General features: G+C 37.3%; 1 protein-coding gene across 1 annotated transcript in view; it reads right to left on the bottom strand.

Moving 5' to 3' along the window:
* LOC107042066 (probable glucosamine 6-phosphate N-acetyltransferase) overlaps positions 1-23,322 on the bottom strand; it is a 95,271-nt gene that overhangs the window by 41,919 nt on the left and 30,030 nt on the right. The window contains exons 3-4 of the mRNA XM_015262938.1: positions 18,247-18,309; positions 18,023-18,150 (exon numbers count right to left, since the gene is read on the bottom strand). Coding sequence (XP_015118424.1) covers positions 18,023-18,150; positions 18,247-18,309 — 191 coding nt within the window. The remainder of the gene's footprint in view (positions 1-18,022; positions 18,151-18,246; positions 18,310-23,322) is intronic.

Raw genomic sequence — 23,322 nt, 5'->3', positions numbered from 1 at the left:
ATTAGCTGGTGGAGTGGCAATCTATAAAAACGTAAAGAGTTTGACAACATGCATGACAATATCTGATATCAGTCACCTCATCACTATTAAAGAAAGTTCAATTGGAGATTTTACTTCAATCAAAGTGCTATTCAACAATAAAATACAATGTGTGCTAGCAGCAATATATATCCATTCAGGAGTACCCACGAACGAGATTCAATTTTTTTTATTACAATCACTTCTTCGATACTCTAAATCGCTTAAAAAATTCATCCCAACAATGGAATTTGACAGAACAACACCAATAATTCTGTGCGGGGACTTTAATTGCAATAGCATGCAAAATGAAACTTTGATGAATTTTATGAAAACAGAATTCGATCTACAGTGTTATCAAACTCAACCTATTACATTAGGCAATACATGTTTAGATTTAACGTTCACCTGCTATATAAATGTTGATCTCTTTCCGAATGTATCCTACTTTTCTTATCATTGGTCCCTACTGAATAAATTCATGTTAAAAAATTAATTAGTGTTTCTTTTCTTGTGTAATACCTATAACAAAACCCCAATCAACGACATCCTTTACAGGCTATGTTGAAAGAGTCACCACTTAGACATGTACACGTTTCATCATTTGGCTGTATCGAGAATACAGCAAACTAGGGTTTTTTATCTTTCCAAATGTGCGTTTTCATGCCATTTATCTAGATCCAATAAAATATGGGTATCATTCCATTGAAATTTTTCGAGATATCGTCGTTTTTGTATTTTTTGCTCGGAGTTCCCTTTTGTGCACTATGACATGGGTAAAAGTCAGGGAAACATTTTAAAACTTTGGTTTCTAGTTAGGACTGTCAAGGAATATTCCTACATCAAATTTTAGGTCTATGCATTTGATAGTTCTTGAGATGAAATAATTCACCCAAAATTTTTGAAAAAAAAAATAACGCATCTATCTTTCAACGTCCATTTTCATAGCAGGATTATTGAGGAAGCCATATAACATGAATATTGTTGCATGAAATTGCAAATTTATTTTATAAAAATAGGGGAAAATGAGTGCGATTGGCCTTTAGATTTTCAAAAAATGGGAATTCGTATGCCTTCATTTTTTGAAAACATACATTGGGATCTATTNCCTTGAAAGAAATGAAATATGAGTACATACGATTAGAACAACATCGTTTGAACACCGTGATGCGTTCCGCTGAACTATTTTGCAGTGCATCAAACTCTGATCAATTCTTGAGTGATACCGCCTCTAATTCAACTCAACATATTGTTGTGGTAAACATAAACGTGCAAAGGCTTCACGCTCATAACACTGACATTGCTACTGATCCCATTCTTCAGCATACCGAATATTTGATATGTAGTGAAACGTGGTTGAGTAATGCCGAAATAACATTAACAAATACCAAAAAACGATTAGCTGGTGGAGTGGCAATCTATAAAAACGTAAAGAGTTTGACAACATGCATGACAATATCTGATATCAGTCACCTCATCACTATTAAAGAAAGTTCAATTGGAGATTTTACTTCAATCAAAGTGCTATTCAACAATAAAATACAATGTGTGCTAGCAGCAATATATATCCATTCAGGAGTACCCACGAACGAGATTCAATTTTTTTTATTACAATCACTTCTTCGATACTCTAAATCGCTTAAAAAATTCATCCCAACAATGGAATTTGACAGAACAACACCAATAATTCTGTGCGGGGACTTTAATTGCAATAGCATGCAAAATGAAACTTTGATGAATTTTATGAAAACAGAATTCGATCTACAGTGTTATCAAACTCAACCTATTACATTAGGCAATACATGTTTAGATTTAACGTTCACCTGCTATATAAATGTTGATCTCTTTCCGAATGTATCCTACTTTTCTTATCATTGGTCCCTACTGAATAAATTCATGTTAAAAAATTAATTAGTGTTTCTTTTCTTGTGTAATACCTATAACAAAACCCCAATCAACGACATCCTTTACAGGCTATGTTGAAAGAGTCACCACTTAGACATGTACACGTTTCATCATTTGGCTGTATCGAGAATACAGCAAACTAGGGTTTTTTATCTTTCCAAATGTGCGTTTTCATGCCATTTATCTAGATCCAATAAAATATGGGTATCATTCCATTGAAATTTTTCGAGATATCGTCGTTTTTGTATTTTTTGCTCGGAGTTCCCTTTTGTGCACTATGACATGGGTAAAAGTCAGGGAAACATTTTAAAACTTTGGTTTCTAGTTAGGACTGTCAAGGAATATTCCTACATCAAATTTTAGGTCTATGCATTTGATAGTTCTTGAGATGAAATAATTCACCCAAAATTTTTGAAAAAAAAAATAACGCATCTATCTTTCAACGTCCATTTTCATAGCAGGATTATTGAGGAAGCCATATAACATGAATATTGTTGCATGAAATTGCAAATTTATTTTATAAAAATAGGGGAAAATGAGTGCGATTGGCCTTTAGATTTTCAAAAAATGGGAATTCGTATGCCTTCATTTTTTGAAAACATACATTGGGATCTATTTGGAAGCCTACTACCAATGAAATTTGGTAGAAATGAAAATAGGGGAAATATACGTGGAGAGTAGCAGTCATATGTAAACTATCAAATGGCTTTTGTCGCACTGCCTGTTTATTCAACTAATTCAATAATAATACATATTTCATCCTAAAAATAGTCGTTTCTGAATTGTAACAAATTTTTCCCCTTTCAGAATTTCACCAAAATTTAATTGGATGCCTAAAAATATTCTTCTGAAAGTTTGAGACATTATTCATTCCTAAGAATGTGGAAAAAAAGCAATTATTTGCTGAATCTCGTTCGAAAGACGCTGATTATCCATGCTTTATTTTCGAACTTTTCCTAGCCAATTCGATGAAGAAATTGGACCATTGAAAATTTATAAATAAAAAGTATTTCGACGTTTTTCTTTTATGGATAAAATTTAAAATTCGTTGATTTTGGGATATACCTAAGACTTGGTTTCATTAAACATAACCTCGAAAAACAAAAAATGACTTGGAAGAACAGGAGACTAATTTTGTTGATTCCACCCTTGGCATTCAAGTTAATCTAATTATCAATCACTCCAATTAGTTTGTCAGTTCTTAATACTTATCACTGACACATAACTTCTGATTCAACTCATTATAATCAAATACATGTATAGGGAACATGCTCTGATATACTTTATGCTTGCACGGTGTTTGTTTCTTATTTGGGGCTAGAAGTCCGCTTTTAAATTCGCGCATTTTATTGAAACATTGAGGTATCATCTTTTACACTGCCATCTTGCGGTATTTCTCCGTAATCTTGTACTAATCAGCTGATGCGATGTCCGGTTCTATTCGATTAATCGAAATCGAATGCAAAATAATCGATTATCCCCATGAGATCCGCCATGTTGGATTAGTGACCCATGTCTTTTTTAATATAGGACTAGCACTTTAAAGCGCGCTTCGCGTGCTCGGCACATAAGTTCCTACACGTCTTCATCGATGATAATATAAAAAAATTAATAAAGTAGAACAATGGAAACGCATTTGGATTAGTTTGATTTGAAGGGTTATTCTGTTCTCTCTCACAAATCACATTTTTTAATGTCAAAAATAGGTTAAAAATGATTGGTATTACAAAAAAGGAATAGCGTGAAAATTGAGTTTATCAGGCCCCAGCCCGGAAAATGGAATTTTCAATAATGAAATGGAGAAATCCACATTGATTTCATTGGAATCATCACGTATTTGGAGTCAGGGGTATAATATCAATCCCATTCAAGTTCATGTGTCAGACGGGTTCTGGATCAACGTTTCGGGACGGGTCACGAGGGTCAGTTGGCGAGGTGTCCGAGGGTCTCCCGTGAGTGAGTGGCTAATTAATTGATCAATTAATTAATTAATTCGCGGGGTAAATTCGCGGCTCCAGATCAACGTTTTGGGAAGGGTCATAAGGGCCTGTTGGCCAGGTCCCCTGCGTGTGTGTGGTGGGTGGTTACTTAATTCATTAATTAATCAATTCGCGGGGTTGATTCGCGTATTTCCAACTGCTTGAGAAGGGTCTACTGACGAGGTGTCCTAGAGAAGGTGACATTTTTCAAATTCCTACTCTAGGGGTGAAAATATTGTACTTCCAATACTAATGACGCTCCTGAGACTGTCAATGTCAATGAATCGCTCATGATTTCCCAACATCAACTGATGCATAATCATCAATGCTCGTTCTTATATAAACATCCAATGAGAAACGCTAAACATAAATGGCCGCAGTTGAATGTATTCCAGTTCTGAAACCGCTCATGATTATATTTTATGCTACCAACTCCAAGGTAATTGAAGAGATCTGTGGGAGGTTGCAACTTCCCAAAACTATCGAAATAGGTTACATCGCTTCCTATTTTTTTATATGCAACCCAATGAGTTCCAGGACACTCTTTATCATCCAAATTGATGATAGTTCATTTTTGAATGGTCCATTTTTAGGTAAGTCATTACGCATGAAAATCCCCCGAAAATGGGAAATTTTCATGAGTGTTGCATATTTTTATAGATCCCCATCAGTTAAAGCTCTGCGTGGTAGCATCGTCAATAGTTTTTTGGCTTCAAGTACAAGGCCACGCCCTTTTTTATAAGGTTTAAGATATAAACCTCGGTCGACTGCAATAGCCTCCATAGTTTCATTATGCCTTTTATTTTCCGCGAGTTGTTGTTTGGCAGCTTTGGAACTATTGACAGCTTTAGCAATTCCAGCCGCTCCTCCAGCCAATGCCCCTGTGGCACTTAAACCGGAAAATAGCGGCACGAGAAAAGGTAAGATTCCTCCAACTCTCGATGGGACAGGAATCACTCGTGGAATACTGACAGTACTTCTACCACCATTCTGTTTTACGGCTACTCTAGCACCATTGAGAGCTGTTTTAATAGCATCAAATGAACCATTATTTAATTTGATTGAATTTTTAGCAGCTTTGATGATTGTCCTGAATGTAACTCTCTTTTTAGGCTTCCCCTCCTCTTTTGCCTCATCATTCGTTTTTTCACACTGCTGCCTGATTTTTTCACACCCCTGCCTGATTTCCTCATACCCAAACTTGATTTTTTCATCGCCAAACTTGATTTCTTCACACCCAAACTTGATTTCTTCATCCTCAAACTTGATTTCTTCACACCCATACCTAAATTTGTTTTTGTCTTCATCGCATTTGTTATAAATAGAGCTGCAACTTTTTCTCCTAATGTGGCATCTGGGGCAGAAACACGTCGCCAAGCTCGTTCTGCAAGTGCCTTATCGGTTTCGTGTCGAACTGCAATGTTTTCACGATTTCTTGAGTATGCAATGTCGTGTACTTTACAGGCAGAATTAAGGGGGTTAATCCCAGGATCTCTTCGAGCTAAGGGAGGTCAAACGTATTTTGGATGGAGTTGTGTGTCAAGGGCAAAAATTGCGATTGACATATATGTTATCGCGATTGAAAACATTCGAAGTATCATTCAAAGATTTAGTAACCGTTGGGAGGGGTTTGAGAAACAATTTAACTAATAGAGTGCGATGGGAGGATATTCAATGTGTATTTGAAGAGCTTATGACCAGCGTCGTCATTAATTTTTAAAAACAAGATTTAATTAAATTTCTAGATGATGCTCGGAGGATGCTTTGTGTGCGTCTTAAAAATGCCTTGAAAAGGGAACGTGGTTTGAAAGTGAACGTTGTGTTATCGTGTAAATATAAAGTTCGGAAAAATGTTGAATTTATCGAAGACAAATTTTTCAGTACGAAAAATGAAATTGTCCTGGACACCACCAACCTCAACCAGTAGTTCGAGAAATATATAAAAAACAAACTTCTGACCAAGGTGGATGAACTTCCAAGTAAAGATTCAGGGTCGGCACTCCAGGAGGTCATAAGCATGAATGTAAATATTAATAAATTTAAACCATTACGTAGAGGTTCGAGTTTTGTTGAGGTACCCCGGTGGATTCAACTGAAAAAGGCAGTGGTCAATGTTCAAAATGATGATGACTCAGCTTTTTATGGTCCATCATGGCGGCTCGTTGCAATGTTCAGTTCAATAAAAATCGACCGAATCCCTACCCGCCATTCAGCACAGTTATGAAAAATTTCGCTATGTTCAATGGCTATAAAGGATATACCGAAATTTGAAAAACTAAATGAGTTATCGATAAATGTCTACATGATTGAATGTGATGAGGAATCAGGGAGAGAATGGATTGTGCCATTATATTTGAGCTCACGACCTCCAACAACACTGCAAGATGCTGAAAACACCATCCATTTGTTGATGATAGAAAAAATTGATGATCAACGACCGACTGAAAAAATTCATCATTACGCGTGGATCGCTAATCTCTCCAGACTACTCAGTAGCCAATTATGGAAGGGTAATCAACGTGCATTCATTTGTGACAGATGTTTGTGTCATTTTAAACTAAAGGAATCTTATCCAAAACGCAGATTAGACTGTATATCCCTAAATAAGTGTCGCATGATATTCCCTCAAAATAATGATAAATACCTCAAATTCAAAAATTTCAAGCATCAACTCCGAGTACCGTTTGTTGTACACGCTGATACTGAATGTTTATTGGAAAAAGTGCCCCATGATAATGATGACAACACTAAAATTTATCAAAAACATGTGCCATATAATGTAGTGTATTACGTTAAGTGTAGTTATGATGACTCAAAGTCAGAACTCTGTGTTTATCGTGGGAGGGATTGTGTTGAGTGGTTCATTAAACAATTGCGTAATTTAGTTGTAAATGTGGAAATAGAATTGCAACGAAACGAACCAATATATTTAACAGCAGATATGTGGAGAGACTATACTGCAGCAAAAAATTGTTATATTTGCGGAGGCATATTCACAGAGAAAGCAGTGAAGCACCGAGATCCTGTCATTTCACAGGGAAATATCGAGGCGCTTCGCATCCAGGCTGCAATCATAATTTCGACGAGTCATGCACAATTCCAGTGGTTTTTCATAATTTATCCGGGTATGACTCACACTTTTTTATCAAAGCTTTGGCCAAACAATGCGAAGGTTCAGTAAAATTACTCCCCATCATCAAAGAAAAATATATTTCATTCACAAAATCAGTGGAATCAACGAAAATTCATCTCAGATTTATCGACTCACTTCGGTTCATGGCGGGCAGTATTGATTGGCATCATAATTATCCGATGATAAGAAATAAATTACTGCTAATTATTACACTAATATCAACCAGTTCAAACTCGTCACACGCAAAGGAGTATTCCTATATGAATATATGGATTCTTGGGAAAAACTCTATGAAAGCAAATTACCTGGAAAAGAACATTTTTATTCTCAATTGAATAATTCCGACATATCTGATGAGGATTATGGACACGCTTGCGATTTCTTGGGAAATTTTGCAATCAACACATTGGGTGAATATTCCGATTTATACCTGAAGACTGACGTATTATTATTAAGTGATATTTTTGAGAATTTCCGGGAGAGTTATTTCCAAGCATATAATGTAGATCCTCTCCACTATTATACTGCCCCTGGACTTGCTTTTGACGCCATGTTGAGGATGACGAAAGTGGACCTCGAGTTATTCCAAGATCCGGAGATGCTGCTTTTCGTGGAAAATGTATCAGAGGAGGATTGGCTCAATGCTCAAATAGATATGGCGAAGCAAACAATGAGTACATGGGGGGTGAATATAAATCTGGGAAGCCAAAGTCATACCTCATGTACTTTGATGTAAATAATTTATACGGAGCCGCAATGAGCCATTATCTACCGCACGTAGGCTTCACCTGGATGGAAGATTGGACTTCACTCAACATCCAAAACATTCCCGATGATTCAAGTGTGGGCTACATCTTCGAAGTGGACCTCGAATATCCTGAAGAGCTACACATGAGTCATCGGGACTTATCGCTATGCCCCGAATGCATTGTGCCCCCCAATGGCCAATCCAAACTACCAAAACTTCTTACCACTCTGAATTCAAAAAATAATTATGTCGTCCACCATGAAAATTTGAAAAAATACTTGAGTCTCGGCATGAGGGTGACCCGAATTTATCGCGTTTTGAAGTTTAATCAGAGTTCTTGGTTGAAAAAATACATTGATCTTAACATAGACTACAGGAAAAATTCGCAAAATGAGTTTGAGAAAAATTTCTACAAACTCATGAATAACGCTGCGTTTGGGAAAACCATGGAGAATGTCCGGAAGCAAATGGATGTCAAGCTGGTTACCAAGTGGGAAGGCCATTGGGGGGCAGAAGCTTGAATCTCAAAGCCCAATTTTCACAGCAGTGTTATCTTTGATAAGGATCTTGTCATCATCCAAATGAACCGCACACGCGAAGAAAATAAAAAACACAAAACTATTTTTTTGTAAAAAGTCTTTTTTATTATTATAAAAAAAACATTTCATACATCAGCTTCTATCCATCTCATAATGTTTATAGAAGAAGCAAATATTTCCCATGGGATGAGTGCTAACAATCCAATGCATAGCACTCCTAATCGTATTAACATCAAAATAAAAAGCATAGTTTGAGACTTATTCTCTTGGGCATGGTCATCACATGCACGTAAAATTTCATCATGTTGGACATAATATTTAGGGAGAGAATGCAAAGATTTTCGTTTATACACTAATATTGTAACATTAAGTTCCACCCAGTAATCTCACCGCCAGGTTTTTCTACATTTTCTTGAAATCCCATTATTGTACATATAAGATGTAGACACTTGACATCTTTTCGTAAATTGAAGTATTCCAGCTCCTGAGATGTTTATGGCATTAAGCCACTGACCATCACACCTAATATTCACTTCTTGGTTTTTCGGTTCTGAATATAACCACCCCTCTTGTATTTTTTCCAATGAGAGTTGAATGTTGAGCTAACCACAATGGGACAATCAATTAAGGGTGATGCTAATGAGTTGTCTTTTCGGAAAATCGCCGCCTCACAAATTGGATGAGTATTACTATCATACAATGGATACTTAGGTTCACAAATAAAATGGTAATTATCGATGATTTGACAGTGCGCGAGGTTCTCAGCCAGAGTATAAAGGTGTTGGGTGAGCAGCAGGTATTCAGCTCGTGACTGAATGTACGCCGACCCTCGTTTATGACCGAACAATTGAAGCGCTGGGAGGGGGTACATTTTGAATAAGTGATAGACAGTTGCGGTGACCAGTGGGACATTTAGAGTAACAAACAATTGACTCTTCTAAAAGTCTATTTTCGTTTTTGAAATTTTGAATAATTTATGTGAATGTAGTTCATCAGTGGAAATGGATAGAACCAGTAATGGGTCCCGATTCGTTGTCGAAAAATGATTTAAAATCCAAATAGAATTTAAATTTTAGAGAAAAAATTCCGATTCGCCCAGCCGGGATTCGAACCCGGGTCTCCCAGCTACGCGCCGGGCACTCTTACCGACTAAGCTACCGGGAACCACGGAAATTCTCACTCCAAATTCAACTCAGCACGCCGCCTAACCACCTTTAGGCATTAAATAAATTCAAATAGAATTGAAATTTTAGAGAGAAAAAATTCCGATTCGCCCAGCCGGGATTCGAACCCGGGTTTCCCAGTTACGCGCCGGGCACTCTTACCGACTTACAGCACTTTCGAGTTCATCAAGAGTGAATAATTGAGGGTGCACGACCCCCGCCTTAGCTAAATGCACTACAGGGTGTCCCATAGCATGTGACCAAAGTAAATTACGTAGAATATCGCAAGGTGGCAGTGCAGTCTAAAGTCTAATATATGGTGGAAGTGGAGACTCCGCAAATTTCATTCATGCTTCAGTCGCTCGGGAATTGCAGCACTAAAATGGAAAAATTTAACCATCGAACAAAAATCATTCGTCGTGAAATCATATAACCAATGACCCCCATTATGATTTTTTAACGTTTCCTGGAATTGGGTCATTTCTTGATTTATGGCCTTCCACTTTTAACGCCCTCCCTCCCTCCCCCTTCGCGCCGCAAACCCTTGTGACCCTTCTCAGGTAGTTGAAGTAAAGGAGCCGCGAATCAAACCCGCGAATTAATCTGCGAATCGACTAATCAATTAATTAATTGGGTCTCGTGGACAGAGCCTTCCCAGATAATCAAGCTCGAGAATCCGCGAATTAACTGATTAATTTACCACCCACTGGCGAGGGGCCCATCGTGAACAGAACCTTCCCACAGCTTTGGGCTAAAAAATCCGCGAATTAATCCGTGAATCAACTAATTGGTTGATTAATTGATTAATTCATTAGCCACACACCACTCACTAGCTGGGGACCCCTCAGACACCTGGTCATCAGACCATTATGACCCTTCCCAGAGCCGCGAATTAATTAATTAGCCACCCACCACCCACTCACGCCTCGGACACCTCGCCAACTGACCCTCGTGACCCTTCCCAAATCGTTACCTGGTCTGCAAACCCTTATGACTCTTCGCAAACCGGTTGCGTTAAAAATTCCGCGAGTTACTCACGAATTAAATCCGCTAATTAATTGATTAATTAATTGGTTGATCAATTAATTAACCACCCATTTGCAGGAACACCTCGTCAGCAGACCCTTTTCAAGCAGTTGGACATACGCGAATCAACCCCGCGAATTAATCCCGCGAATTGATTAATTAATTAATTAATTAACCACGCACCACACATACGCGGGGGACCTGGCCAACAGACCCTTATGACCCTTCCCAAAATGTTGATCTGGAACCGCGAATTTACCCTGCGAATTGATTAAGTAATTGATCAATTAATTAACCACCCACCACCCACTCCCGGGAGACCCTCGGATACCTCGCCAACTGACCTTCGTGAACCTTCCCAAAACGTTGAGTCAAGAACCATTGAGATGTGAAATCCGCGAATTAATCCCGCGAATCATCAAATTAATTAATTAATCTACCCCGCTAATCGACCACTCACCCCCACTCATGGAAGCCTCGTGACCCTTGCGACCCTTCCCAAAACGTTGAGCCAGAACCGTGAATTTACCCGGCGAATTGATTCCGCGAAGTAATTAATTAATTGATCAATTGATTAGCCACCCACCACCTACTCACGGGAGACCCTCGGACACCTTGCCAACTGACTCCCGTGACCCTTCCCAAAACGTTGATCCAGAACCCGTTTGATACATCTACTCATGCAATTTTAAATTGATTCGCGTTTAGAAATCGCGTTGTTTAGATGAAATTCCTTTTAGTTTTCGTGTAAACTGAAATTTTTCTCTAGTCAATGACGGCATGGATATGCATCATCATTCCAATTGGGATACTGGGAGAAGCTGTCGAAAATCTCCTCCGAATATAAATATTTTTCCATCAAATGATTTGTCACTGTCCATAATATCCTGCAGACTTCTATTTGCAATTTCAAGAGCGTATCTAGGTGCCATTGGAGCTTCATCCCAAATAAAAACATCAACCTTTTTAAGTTCCGTAGCCTCTTTGGATTCAGTAACAAACGATGATGTACTATCAGTTGTCAAGGGTAAAACGAAAGTTTTATGGGCAGTTTTTCCTTCAGGTAATAAAACCGCAGCAATGCCTGTGAATACCATTGTATTTTCAATTTTTTTTCTGTCCCTTGCGGAGATAATAGATAGTGGTGTAAGTGAAAGTCTTACCCGATCCTCCAGGACCATCAACGTATATACATTTAACATCATTATTATCATTATTGACCATATTCATGACATCATCAAAAATCTTTCTCTGTGAATCATTTAAATTGTGATAATTTTGTTCACCTATTCTCAAAAAGTCTTCTGATTCGACAGAAGTTTCCTGGATGTCACCAACAGATACTTGCTCCATTCCCTCTAAATCATATATTAGGTGTACAAATTGATAAGGTGCCCCTATATTTCGCGGTTTATAATTGCATTCAAAAACTTAATATTTCAATATTTTGTATGTCTGAATACTACCGTATTCAGTTACCGAAGCAGTAAATACTTCTTACATAACTTTAAAAAATAGTAGTAAACACGATGTCAGTCGATNATAATAATAGTATTTTTCCGGCCTGTTGCGATGGGGTTTTTTACTCGTGTGGCGTTGGCCTCCGAGCCGTAGGCGAGGACTGGCCAACCACACGAGTANTTGCTCCATTCCCTCTAAATCATATATTAGGTGTACAAATTGATAAGGTGCCCCTATATTTCGCGGTTTATAATTGCATTCAAAAACTTAATATTTCAATATTTTGTATGTCTGAATACTACCGTATTCAGTTACCGAAGCAGTAAATACTTCTTACATAACTTTAAAAAATAGTAGTAAACACGATGTCAGTCGATAAGCAACATTTGAGGCACTGCATTCTTTTTGCATTTCAATTAAAGAGAAATGCTACCGAGGCTGCTCAAATGATTTGTAGTGCTCTTGGAAAAAACGCTGTAATGCATAAAACGCGTAAAAAGTGGTACCAGAGGTTGAGAGACGGAGATTTCGATCTTTCGGATCGAGGACGGCCGGGTCAATCGCAAAAATTCGGCGATGCAGAACTCGAACAACTCTTGGCTGAAAATTCTGCTCAAAGCCAAACAGAGCTTGTACTACAACTCGGAGTGACTCAACAATGCATTTCTCATCGCCTACATCAACTTGGCAAAATTCAAAAGAAGGGTAGATGGGTTCCTCATGGTCTGAGCCCCGAAAATAAGGAGCGACGACTGGAGACGGCGCTATCTCTTCACTCGATTTAAATGAAAAGATTTCTTGTACAAAATCATTACGGGCGATGAAAAGTGGGTGTTATACGACAACCCTAAACGCAAAAAATCGTGGGTGAATCCGGGCAAACCATCGACGTCGACTCCGAGACCCAATGTCTAAGTGAGAAAAGTGATGCTGAGTATCTGGTAGGATATGAAGGGTGTGATATATTATGAGCTACTTAAACCTGGCCAAACCGTTACTGCAAAGGTTTATCAACAACAGCTTATTCATTTGAATGATGCATTGGAGTAAAAGAGGCCATATACTGGCACCGGAAGTAGACAAGTGATTCTCGGATAGGATATTATCTGTGAATTAGGATGGGAGGTTCTCCCTCACGCGGCTTACTCGCCTGATCTCGCCCCATCCGACTACCACCTATTTCGGTCTCTTCAACACCACTTAGCTGATGAGTACTTCAAAAAAATCGACGAGGTCCGAAAAAGCATCGATGAATTTATTGAGTCAAAACCGCCAAATTTCTTTCACGAAGGAATTCGTCATTTGCCAGTGAGGTGGAGTAAAGAAGTCATCGAAAATAATGGGGAATATTTCGACCGTTAAATGTCTTTTTGTTTTTTATAATAATAGTATTTTTCCGGCCTGTTGCGATGGGGTTTTTTACTCGTGTGGCGTTGGCCTCCGAGCCGTAGGCGAGGACTGGCCAACCACACGAGTAAAAAAACTCCATCGCAACAGCCCAGGAACAATATTTTCCTGTAGTAATTTTCAAGTTTTCGAGTTTGGGAAGTATGTAATACCAATGCCCAGACGAGAAATCGTGAGAAGCAGTACAGAAAACTCTGATTTTCATGAAAAAAAGCACCTTATTAACTTGTACACATAATATATCCTTTCCTTCTCTTATAATCATTCTTGCAATTGCAAGATATGTCTCTCTTTCCGCAGCTGAACCATCCATATGCCTTTTATAATCATGAGACATATTCTCTTTGAACGCCTCCCAGAGTTCTCCAGGTTTTACTGGATTACAATGAATAAGGAGACGAACGAATAATCGTCGTAATTGATAAGGCATCATCCATATTGATCCTTCTGACAGATCATTATGCCATTCATGATCATCTGCAATGAGTCCTCGTGCTAGACACGTCTCAACAAATGTATTATGAAGAAGTCCATCAACAGTTCTCAGATCGTCGTAATTTGTGACTCCTCTTACATGCAATAGAAGCAATCGGAGATGATATAATTCAACTTGACTTGGATATATTGAATACATTCGACCAAGTACATTGAATGATCTTTTTCGGGGTTTCCATTGACCATTGCCCCAAGTATAATGACATGGAATTTCTGTATAAGCATATCGTCTTGCTGTTCCGTCGTGTGCATTTAGGTGAAAATATTCAAGAAGCTTGCATGAGCGATTCATAGCATTTCTAATGCTTTCTTCATTCATATCACCAGGAAGAATAACGTTTTGCTCATTGGGTAAATGAACTTGAAGACAAACAACAAAATGACTTTTTGCTTCCGAATGGAAGCATTGTAATCACTTTTTTTTCGATTCTCCAATTTTGCATGAATATGACTCAGGGTGGTCTGAAACGCCGACATTTGATATTTTTAGCCGATGTCCGTATGTATGTGTGTGCGTGTGTATGTATGTGTGTGTGTTCGTCCAGAAACATGTTAATAACTCCAAGACTATTCCCGCGAAAGGGCTGAAATTCTGGCTCATGATAGGTTTTGATGACATACAAATTTTTTTTATTTCTTTCCCCAATATGCGCCAAACAGCTTCGTTTGGCCCAACATAACGAGCATCAATAACATTTTTAATTTCATCATGGTGAATCACATTTACGATGTCAGGATTATCTCTTGATTCCAATGAATGATTACCTATCTCAAGAGCTGCTCTATCTTGCCCTTTCAATACATATAGGACAGTCTATGTCAACTTAGCCACCTTGAATTTTTTTGGTTCTCAGAATTCTGAATTGACATGCTCACCATCAGGTACTACGTAAGTACATGCTTTCCGTAAATTTTTGTTTCTTCAACATCAATCGTTTGTCTGCAACATGTGTCAAAGGATTTTAATGAATAAAAAACGATTTTTTTCGTTTTTTCATGTACTATTCGAAAAAATACGACAGTACTGTGAGGATAAGTAATGACCCTTTTTCAGAGGTTTTAATTTTTCAAATTCCACTGTTTCACAGGGGCCAGTCGAAAATCAATTGATTCTCTTTTTTCTTGATAAATAATAATAATCCCCAATTTTTTCGGGACATTTTGACATGTGATATTGATATGGAGACGAGAAAAACATTTTTTTGCGTAAATTTTTTTTTTTTCGACATTAACGGCTATAATTCGTAAAATCACATTGTCAATTCATCACTTATACTCGTATGGTGGATTATCCACATCACCAATGATATAACTACGTTGCAGGCATAAAAATAGGAGGAGCATAATTGTTTTAACATTATTTTGAATAATGAACATTGAATTCGGGAAAGAATGCTATCCAAAACCCATAAATTTTCTCATTAAATCCCCACTTCGTTAGAGAAAAAAATGAAATTTCACGTTTCACTGAAAATTCAGTGAAATTCCAGAATTTTGACTATCACAAAAACGAAAATTCCTGAATTTATTTGAAATTCGGATGAATTTTTTCTGAAATCTGAAATTTCATGATTTTTTCCCCCTAAATCGCATTCAGTGTTGATGTCCTGAAAATTCATGTATATATTTACCGGAATTCCCTGATTTGTCACTCATTTTCAGGGGAAAATGCAATTGAAATTCATAATTTATAGAAATTCCTTGAAATTTCAGTTAAATTTGCTAAAAATTTTTGGCAAAGTACACCGGAAATTTCAGATATAAATTTTGAATGATGATGTTAGCGATGTTAATAATTAAATACCGATGTTGATAAATTCTTAAGTCGTTATGAAGATGTCATAGAAATCGAAAGCCTGCAAAAGTTCAGTCAATAGGGCGAAGAACTCACGATTCATTCAGTCGGATTCGAATCCCACGTGTGTCCAATTTTTCCACTGTATCATTGACTCAGCCAGCGTCAACTCTCGCCCTTGATGAGTGTAAAGAAATGAAAACTAATACGACACGCAATCAGGAAAATTAAATGTCTGATATTCATGAGGTGAACAGCAGATTAATTGAATTACCAAGTAAACAAACTAAAAAAATTGACAACACCATTGGCATGCACTTTTATCAGAGTATCCACAAAAATTGAATTCCCGAAAATGACACTCTAAAGTGTATTCTACAAGGAATTGAATTTTAATTATGATTAAAATCTTATTTACCGAGGATAAAAATCAGAACATGAGCAAGTCATTTATTGGAATATGAAAATTTAACAGTCAATAAATTGGGATATGATTTTCATCGGGCATATGGTTTTTGCAATGAGAATGATTGTAAACAATTGATTGAGGAAGAAATAACAAATCTAATAGGTAAACATACATAGTGAAAGAGCATCGAGAGTAGCGCTAGTATTTTCTAACCTGTATAAAGTCAGCGTGTATAACAAACGTATGTACATACATGAAATAATGTGAATAATATGAAGAATATATTGGAACATCTTTTACTTATGATTTTTTTATTGATGACAACGTTGCAAATATGAAAAAATATGTCGGAGGTCATCACTCCTAAAATCACGTGTACTTGATGAAAAAAAAACATTCCCGGTCGAAAAAGGCATATTTTCAATTGTTTATTAATAAATAGTATCGTTAAGAGTCACTGTCCACTGATGTTAGAGGTTGAGCTACACTGAGTGGATGAGTTATATAGAATGTCTGCGCGTGCCCCTGGCGGATCCCCCGATTGAGATTCGATCGACTGTCGATTGTAGAATCGACTTGATCAGTATATCGATTCGTATGCGAATGTAGTTCGATTCAGATCTCAGATTATTGATGGAATCGAAGATGAATCGACTTCATAGGAAGTCAATAGCTAGTAAATTTCGAATGAGAAAAATTTATTACACCAAAACGAACGGCTCATGGGGTGGTCGATTATGAAAGACTCCTTACGGTCGGACCAGGATCGACTAAAAGAAAGTTGATCCTGGTCTAATTGTTTAGTCGTTTCATAATAGTTGTTATAATTCCAGTGGGCGAATCGACTGATCCTTGAGTCGATTGTTACTCGATTGACTTCATATTATTCACTTATATGAAATGACTCAACAACTGGTCGATTGTGGGTCGATTGATGTGAATAATATGCGGGCAATCGAGTCACAATCGACTTTCTCCAAGTCGATCCTGGTCCGACCCTAAGGAGTCTTTCATAATCGACCACCCCATGAGTCTTTCAAGTTTTGGTGCAATAAATTTTTGTCATTCGAGATTCACAAGCTATAGCTTTCTATGAAGTCGATTCATCTTCGATTCGATCAATAATCTGAGATCTGAATCGAACTACACTCGCATACGAATCGACATACTGATTAACTCGATTCTACAATCGACAGATCTGCCAGGGTGGAGGCACTTCGCATTCCTTTGGAGTACTGTGTGTGGAACTTCGTACATTTAACTAAATATATTCAGTTGCTTACTTATATAAAACTAGTTTCCACTTATTTACTCATGAAATAGTAATTCCATGACAATCAAATAGAATTCCATGGTAAAAATTTCATCGACCTAAAATGTACGCAATTCCCCTACCACTTACGAACTAATATTAGACAAATATGCAATCTGAAATACGATCAACTGTTTAATTCAGCATTCAATTTGAACTTGTGAGGAATAATTTAAGTCAGTCATTCTATTATTTTATGATTTCTTTAAGATACTTCAATGTTTTTTTTCCTTTCTAGTTCAGAATTTCCATTGGAAATAATGTATAATGAATTTCTGTGATAACATGAAATTGAAAAGTGATGATTCAACGAATGCATTATTCTATGGATACACAAAACTATTTTTCTTGGGAAAAAAAATGAGGATCTGCAAAAGAGGTCTTTTGATAGATTCTTCTAAAGCAACGTCGTCCTAAAAAATATCGACTGAATAGTCGGTATATTCAAATTCATCAGTTAGAATCACTTCATTATTCGAATAATTTGATAGGTGAAGTAAACATGAGATGCTGATTACGTTATTGGCTTGGAAAATCTCAGGTTATTATGAGTTGTATTCTCCAACGATTTGCAGAAATGAGAAAAAAAATGGTATTAAAAGAATTTTATCAAAATTGAATTTAATACATACAAGTGCACAATTGTGGATGAATTTCTGTTCCACGACTAGAGTTGAACTGCCGATTATCTTTTCAAGGTCTAAGTCCTCAACTACAACCACATAGTGTCCACCAGCTGATTTCATGCTATAGAATCTACCTAGAAATTGATTTTCGTACATAAGCAATATAAATCTGATATACCCCTTGAGTTTTTGAAAGCTAGTTTATTTATGAGATATAAGGGCATTCTTACTTAAAAACTGGTCCCGCCCGACATGTCCAACATCAGTTAGCTGACTCAGTAGCTGGATAAATCCTTGAATATGGAAACACTAGATTATTCAAAGAACAAATCATGGTTCACCTTGCAAGAGGTTGAATTATTGCAGTAATGACCAAGGTTCGGAGAAGCCACAAGCTCATTACTGCTTAAATTCAAGATATTTTACTCACCGATACTATCATATTAGCCCCCGGCTATTATTCAGTCCACCTTAGTTTTAAGGCATGAATTACATGGAAAGATGGATGCTATATGCTCTACATGTATTTTTTGACCTCTATGCGAAGGAAATAATTAAAAGATAATCAATGCGTTATGTACGATAGAATAATTGAGTAATATGAACTCAATCTCAGCAATTTAAGATACTTTAGTTTATTCATTTCTAATCAAAGAGTAACCGTTTACTTCGATACAAAGAATATAAAATAAGTTTGAAAGTGAACTCAAAACGAACTCAGTGGATTATGAACTATCGAGTCCAGTGTTCGGTGTTTTTTTTTATCGTTATTTTACATCGCTTCGACCCGGTTAGGGTATACTGCGATGATGATCAAGACTTTAAATGGTTAGATCGCACCATTCTACTCGGCCGGGATTTGAACTTGGAACCTTTCGCACGTGAGGCAACGAACTTACCCACTTCGCCAAGCCACCCGGCAAAGTGTTCGGTGTCAAGACCGATTTTCTATTTATTTTGATGAGGAAATTCCCCACTTTCATATTTCGAGGGACCGTGGATCCCGCTTCCTGTTTGTCAGTCCTTTTTTTTTGCTTATCATGGGAAAACCCCTTCTAGACACGAGAATTTCTGTTAAATCTCTTTATTACGGTCGCGCCATAAATTGTAAGAGCTTAGGAAAGTCAGAAGGAAGCAAATTCTTTTCCCCACACGTGGAAGCCAGATGACCACGGGCCCAAGTACCTCAGAAATTTTCTCTGTACAATAAAAAAGGTATTCCATAATTCTTGAAAATACCCAAGCCTCCCTTAACGGTCAGTTTTGTCTACGCCTTCCCACTTTCTTCCAACCAATCATTTTAAAGCTAGCAAAAATAAGTTAGTCAATAAAATTTTCAGTTTCCTTCCATTTTCGAAGACAGAACTTAGAATTTTGTTAATATCGAGTTAGTTACCTCCGAGACAACGGCCAGTGGAGACTTCATTCCTACTGAGCCTTCTCCTGAGCTTCTCCTTTATATCCGCGCAATCTTTTCGTTTCAGTCAGACAGTTTATTAGTGAAGTGCAATATCATCGCGTAATTGTTAAGTGTGATATTGTTTCTCGAATCAATAGACAATTTAGACTTTTATTCAACTTATCTCCTGTAATTTTAGACATTATTGTGAAATCAGTTTGTGTTATCTCAGAACAATTAATTTTTGTGTAATTAAACTTGAGGTGTTCAGTGAAACCGTTAGTTTTCATTTAAAAACACCTTAAACCCCATTTTTTCATCCCACATCACCCTGAATCGGTTCACGTTCCCGTATCAGTCGTTGGACTCCATTGGCGAGTTGCATTAATAGCATACCTGGAATTTACAACCTCAAGGGAATGGACCTCGTACTATTTTTCGGGGCAACCGTGTTATTGATATTCAGCATAAAACATCCAGTGTGATCTCGGTTTCATTGAAAATCGTGGTACACTTGCATCATGCCGTATTACAAAACCGTCTCGTGTTGTAATACGATGCTGACTCCTGATTTCTTAACAAGTATATTAACAACTATATATTTTTTTTTTCTGGGCTGCTATTAATGAATTTAAACCTCTTTGAGACATCTCATATTATATGATGGATGCTCGCATAGATCTACAGGTGTCCCCACACGGCACCTTTCCTTCTGAAGGCATGTTAATTCGAATATTAAATTTATTATGGTATTGAAATTAAATTCAAGAGTGCATGGTAAGGCATAATTATCCAGCCGTACCAGCACTTAGCATAACCCAGGGTTGACAACGGGGACGCGGCTGGTATGAACCCCACAACGCCCCAATTATATAAACGGTTTTTTTTTCAATAATATTAACGGTTTTTTTTCAATGATATTAGTACAATAGTTTGGAATACAACAACCCGCCCGGCTAGAGAGGCAAATTCATATATACAGAGTGTCCCGTTTGAAATAGTATGGCTCAATATCTCTTGTAAAAAGGGAGGAACAGCAAAATTGTTCAAATACAGGTTTTAGAGTTCAGAGGGGGAAACTTAGTGCTGATGGAATCCAGGCCCCCATTGCTAATGTTTCCATGCTACGAACATAAAGTCAGTTTTTTTAAATGATAACAATATTTTTCACCCCTACAAAAGTTGTTTGTCTCGCCGAGAAAATTTTAACCACACCATATTTTTCGATGACGTCATCGTTTTCATGTGAATAATCGTACAAAAATTAAATTAACGTAAAATATCTTTATTAAGACTATCAACAAGTTCTATTATACATACGATACATGTGTCTTCGTGTAGGTATCGCGAGCAGTAATTACAGAAGATGTTCGACGTTACCGCCATTAACAGCAAGGCACAACTCTAGCCGGCATCGGAAACTTCGAACAACAGAACGGAGGACTTCAGATGGAATGTTCGCGATTGCTTGTGTTATCCGTCTCCGCAAATCCGCTAGAGTTGTCGGTCGATTAGTGTACACAACATCTTTCACGTAACCCCACAAATAGAAATCGAGTGGGGTAAGGTCACCCCACCTAACACCCAACTCTTACAATACCCCAACACCTAGCTCTACGACGCTCTAGGTGTTAGGGAATAACACCTACCTCTTACAACGTCCCTTACCTACCTCAGTCATCTTTTGTTTATATGGTACATTGACGAGATAGTAAATAAATATCATTCCAGCGTTTCTGTGCGGCAAGATAGTCTGAATAAAGATGTTCCCCTTTCGTTTGATTTTCGTACGATTATTCACATGAAAACGATGACGTCATCGAAAAATATGGTATAGTTAAACTTTTCTCGGCGAGACAAACAACTTTTGTAGGGGTGAAAAATATTGTTGCCATTAAAAAAAAACTGACTTTATGCTCGCAGCATAGAAACATAAGCAATGAGGGCCCGGATGCTACCAGCACTAAGTTTTTCCCTCCAAACCCTACAACTTGTATTTGAACAATTTTGCTGTCCCCCTTTCCTACGAGAGATATTAAGCCGTACTGTTTCAAATAGGACCCCCTGTATATATATTTTTGTAAACTTTCTTGCCACTGACTGTACAATAATATACATACAGGGTTTCCCATTTAAAAGTGTATGGTCAAATAATTCTTTAAAGATGGCAGTAATGGAAAAATCTTTCAAATGAAAGTTATAGCGTTGGATGGACGACAACTGATGCAAAGTACGTTTCGATCATAAATGCTGATGCTGCAATTTTTATCAGATTTTTTTCAAATGGCAACCAAAATTTTCATCCTCAAAGGTTATGTCGTTTGATGGGACGAATTCAGCCATACCGTGTGTTATACCAATCTACCCGTTTTTCGGCGAAATGTTCCATAAAAATATAATTTAATATCAGTTGTGACGTAATTTTGAGAGATTCACGGAACCCTGCGTGCACTACCCAACCCTTCGACGCAGAACAACCCTAAAACGAATAACTGTTAGGCGCCAGGTCGTTATTACCAGAACGACTTCTGGAGAACGAAATAAAAAATTCCTCTGACTCAGTCCCAAACTCCAACACGGTCTCCTACTGGCTCGTACTGGAGAACTGCGTAAAGGTCACTAGCAGAGTGCAGACGAAGGTGTGACTAGGTAACGGAAATAGTTTTAAAAAACAACGATATTTGTCGGGAGTTCACAATATTGAATTAATTTTCAAAGTAAAAATCGATATAAACTTAATTGACTTAATTCTCTACCCCTTTCGATTAATCGAATCGTTCAACGATTTCCGATATAACAATTATCTACAAAATTCACATTCGTCATATGAAATAAGACTTGACAATGAATAAAAAAAGAAAGAATAAATAAACGAAGAAGACTAACGTATAATCAGTCAAAGTAATTCTCAAAGTCACAATGAGTGAAAGAATTCTAAAAGTCATGAATAAACAAATGATATAAAGTCAAAAACTTTTAAAGAAAATATTCATGTCAATCTAAACTAAGACAGAATGATCGAAATCGAATTCCTCTATATCAATTCCTCTACAAGTAAAGCTGGCGGCCAGAAACAAATCACAACATCAACACGGAACACCAACCAACGAAACTAACTAAAGCTCACAAGACCTCAAAATTCACTAATTCAATGTCTTTCAAATTTCACCGATAACGAGAGTGTTCAGATAATAACTCCTCGTTATACGCAACACCAGGCTCGTTACTATTAACTTTCCAAAATTCACAGATAAATCAACTTCGGAATTTCAAAATTAAATCTCCGAAATACGTCCTCATATTTCAATGTCGCGAGACGCAATAATGATGATCGGACACGGATAATATTCGAACGAGAGGGGGAGAATAAAATATAATTACAGCAACACAAATTATCAGCTAGTCGTAGCGACCAGGATCTCACCCAGAAATTCACATCGAAATATAATCACCCTCGCAGGGTTAAGATGTACGAAACGTCACAAAATAATTGTCTCAAAGAGGCAACCGCCACGCTCACCGAAAATCAGATGATTCAGAGAAAGGGCCGGCTGCACGCTGCTTCGAATGTCCTTCAGACAAAACCCGAAATTCCTCGTGTGCTAGTCGAGGGATTATTCACATTCGTAATCATGGTGTCACATGCTGGCGTAATCAAAGCGCCATCTGAGTGTGGTCACAGTGAAATCAATGGAATCATTGCAATCACTGAAATCATATGATTACACTTCTTGTAATCATTTTTTGTAATCAAAATGTAGTCACTCGTCATCAATGTAATCATTTGAAATCTGTTGGAATATGGCTCCAGCTCCTGGTCCTCATATATATATATAGTATATATGTATATATAGTATAGTATATATATATATATATATATATATATATATATATATATATATATATA

The sequence above is a fragment of the Diachasma alloeum genome, unplaced genomic scaffold, assembly GCF_001412515.2.
Source record: "Diachasma alloeum isolate Michigan unplaced genomic scaffold, Dall2.0 Dall_scaffold_00409, whole genome shotgun sequence".
Taxonomy (NCBI): domain Eukaryota; kingdom Metazoa; phylum Arthropoda; class Insecta; order Hymenoptera; family Braconidae; genus Diachasma; species Diachasma alloeum.
This window is presented reverse-complemented; position numbering and strand designations above follow the sequence as displayed.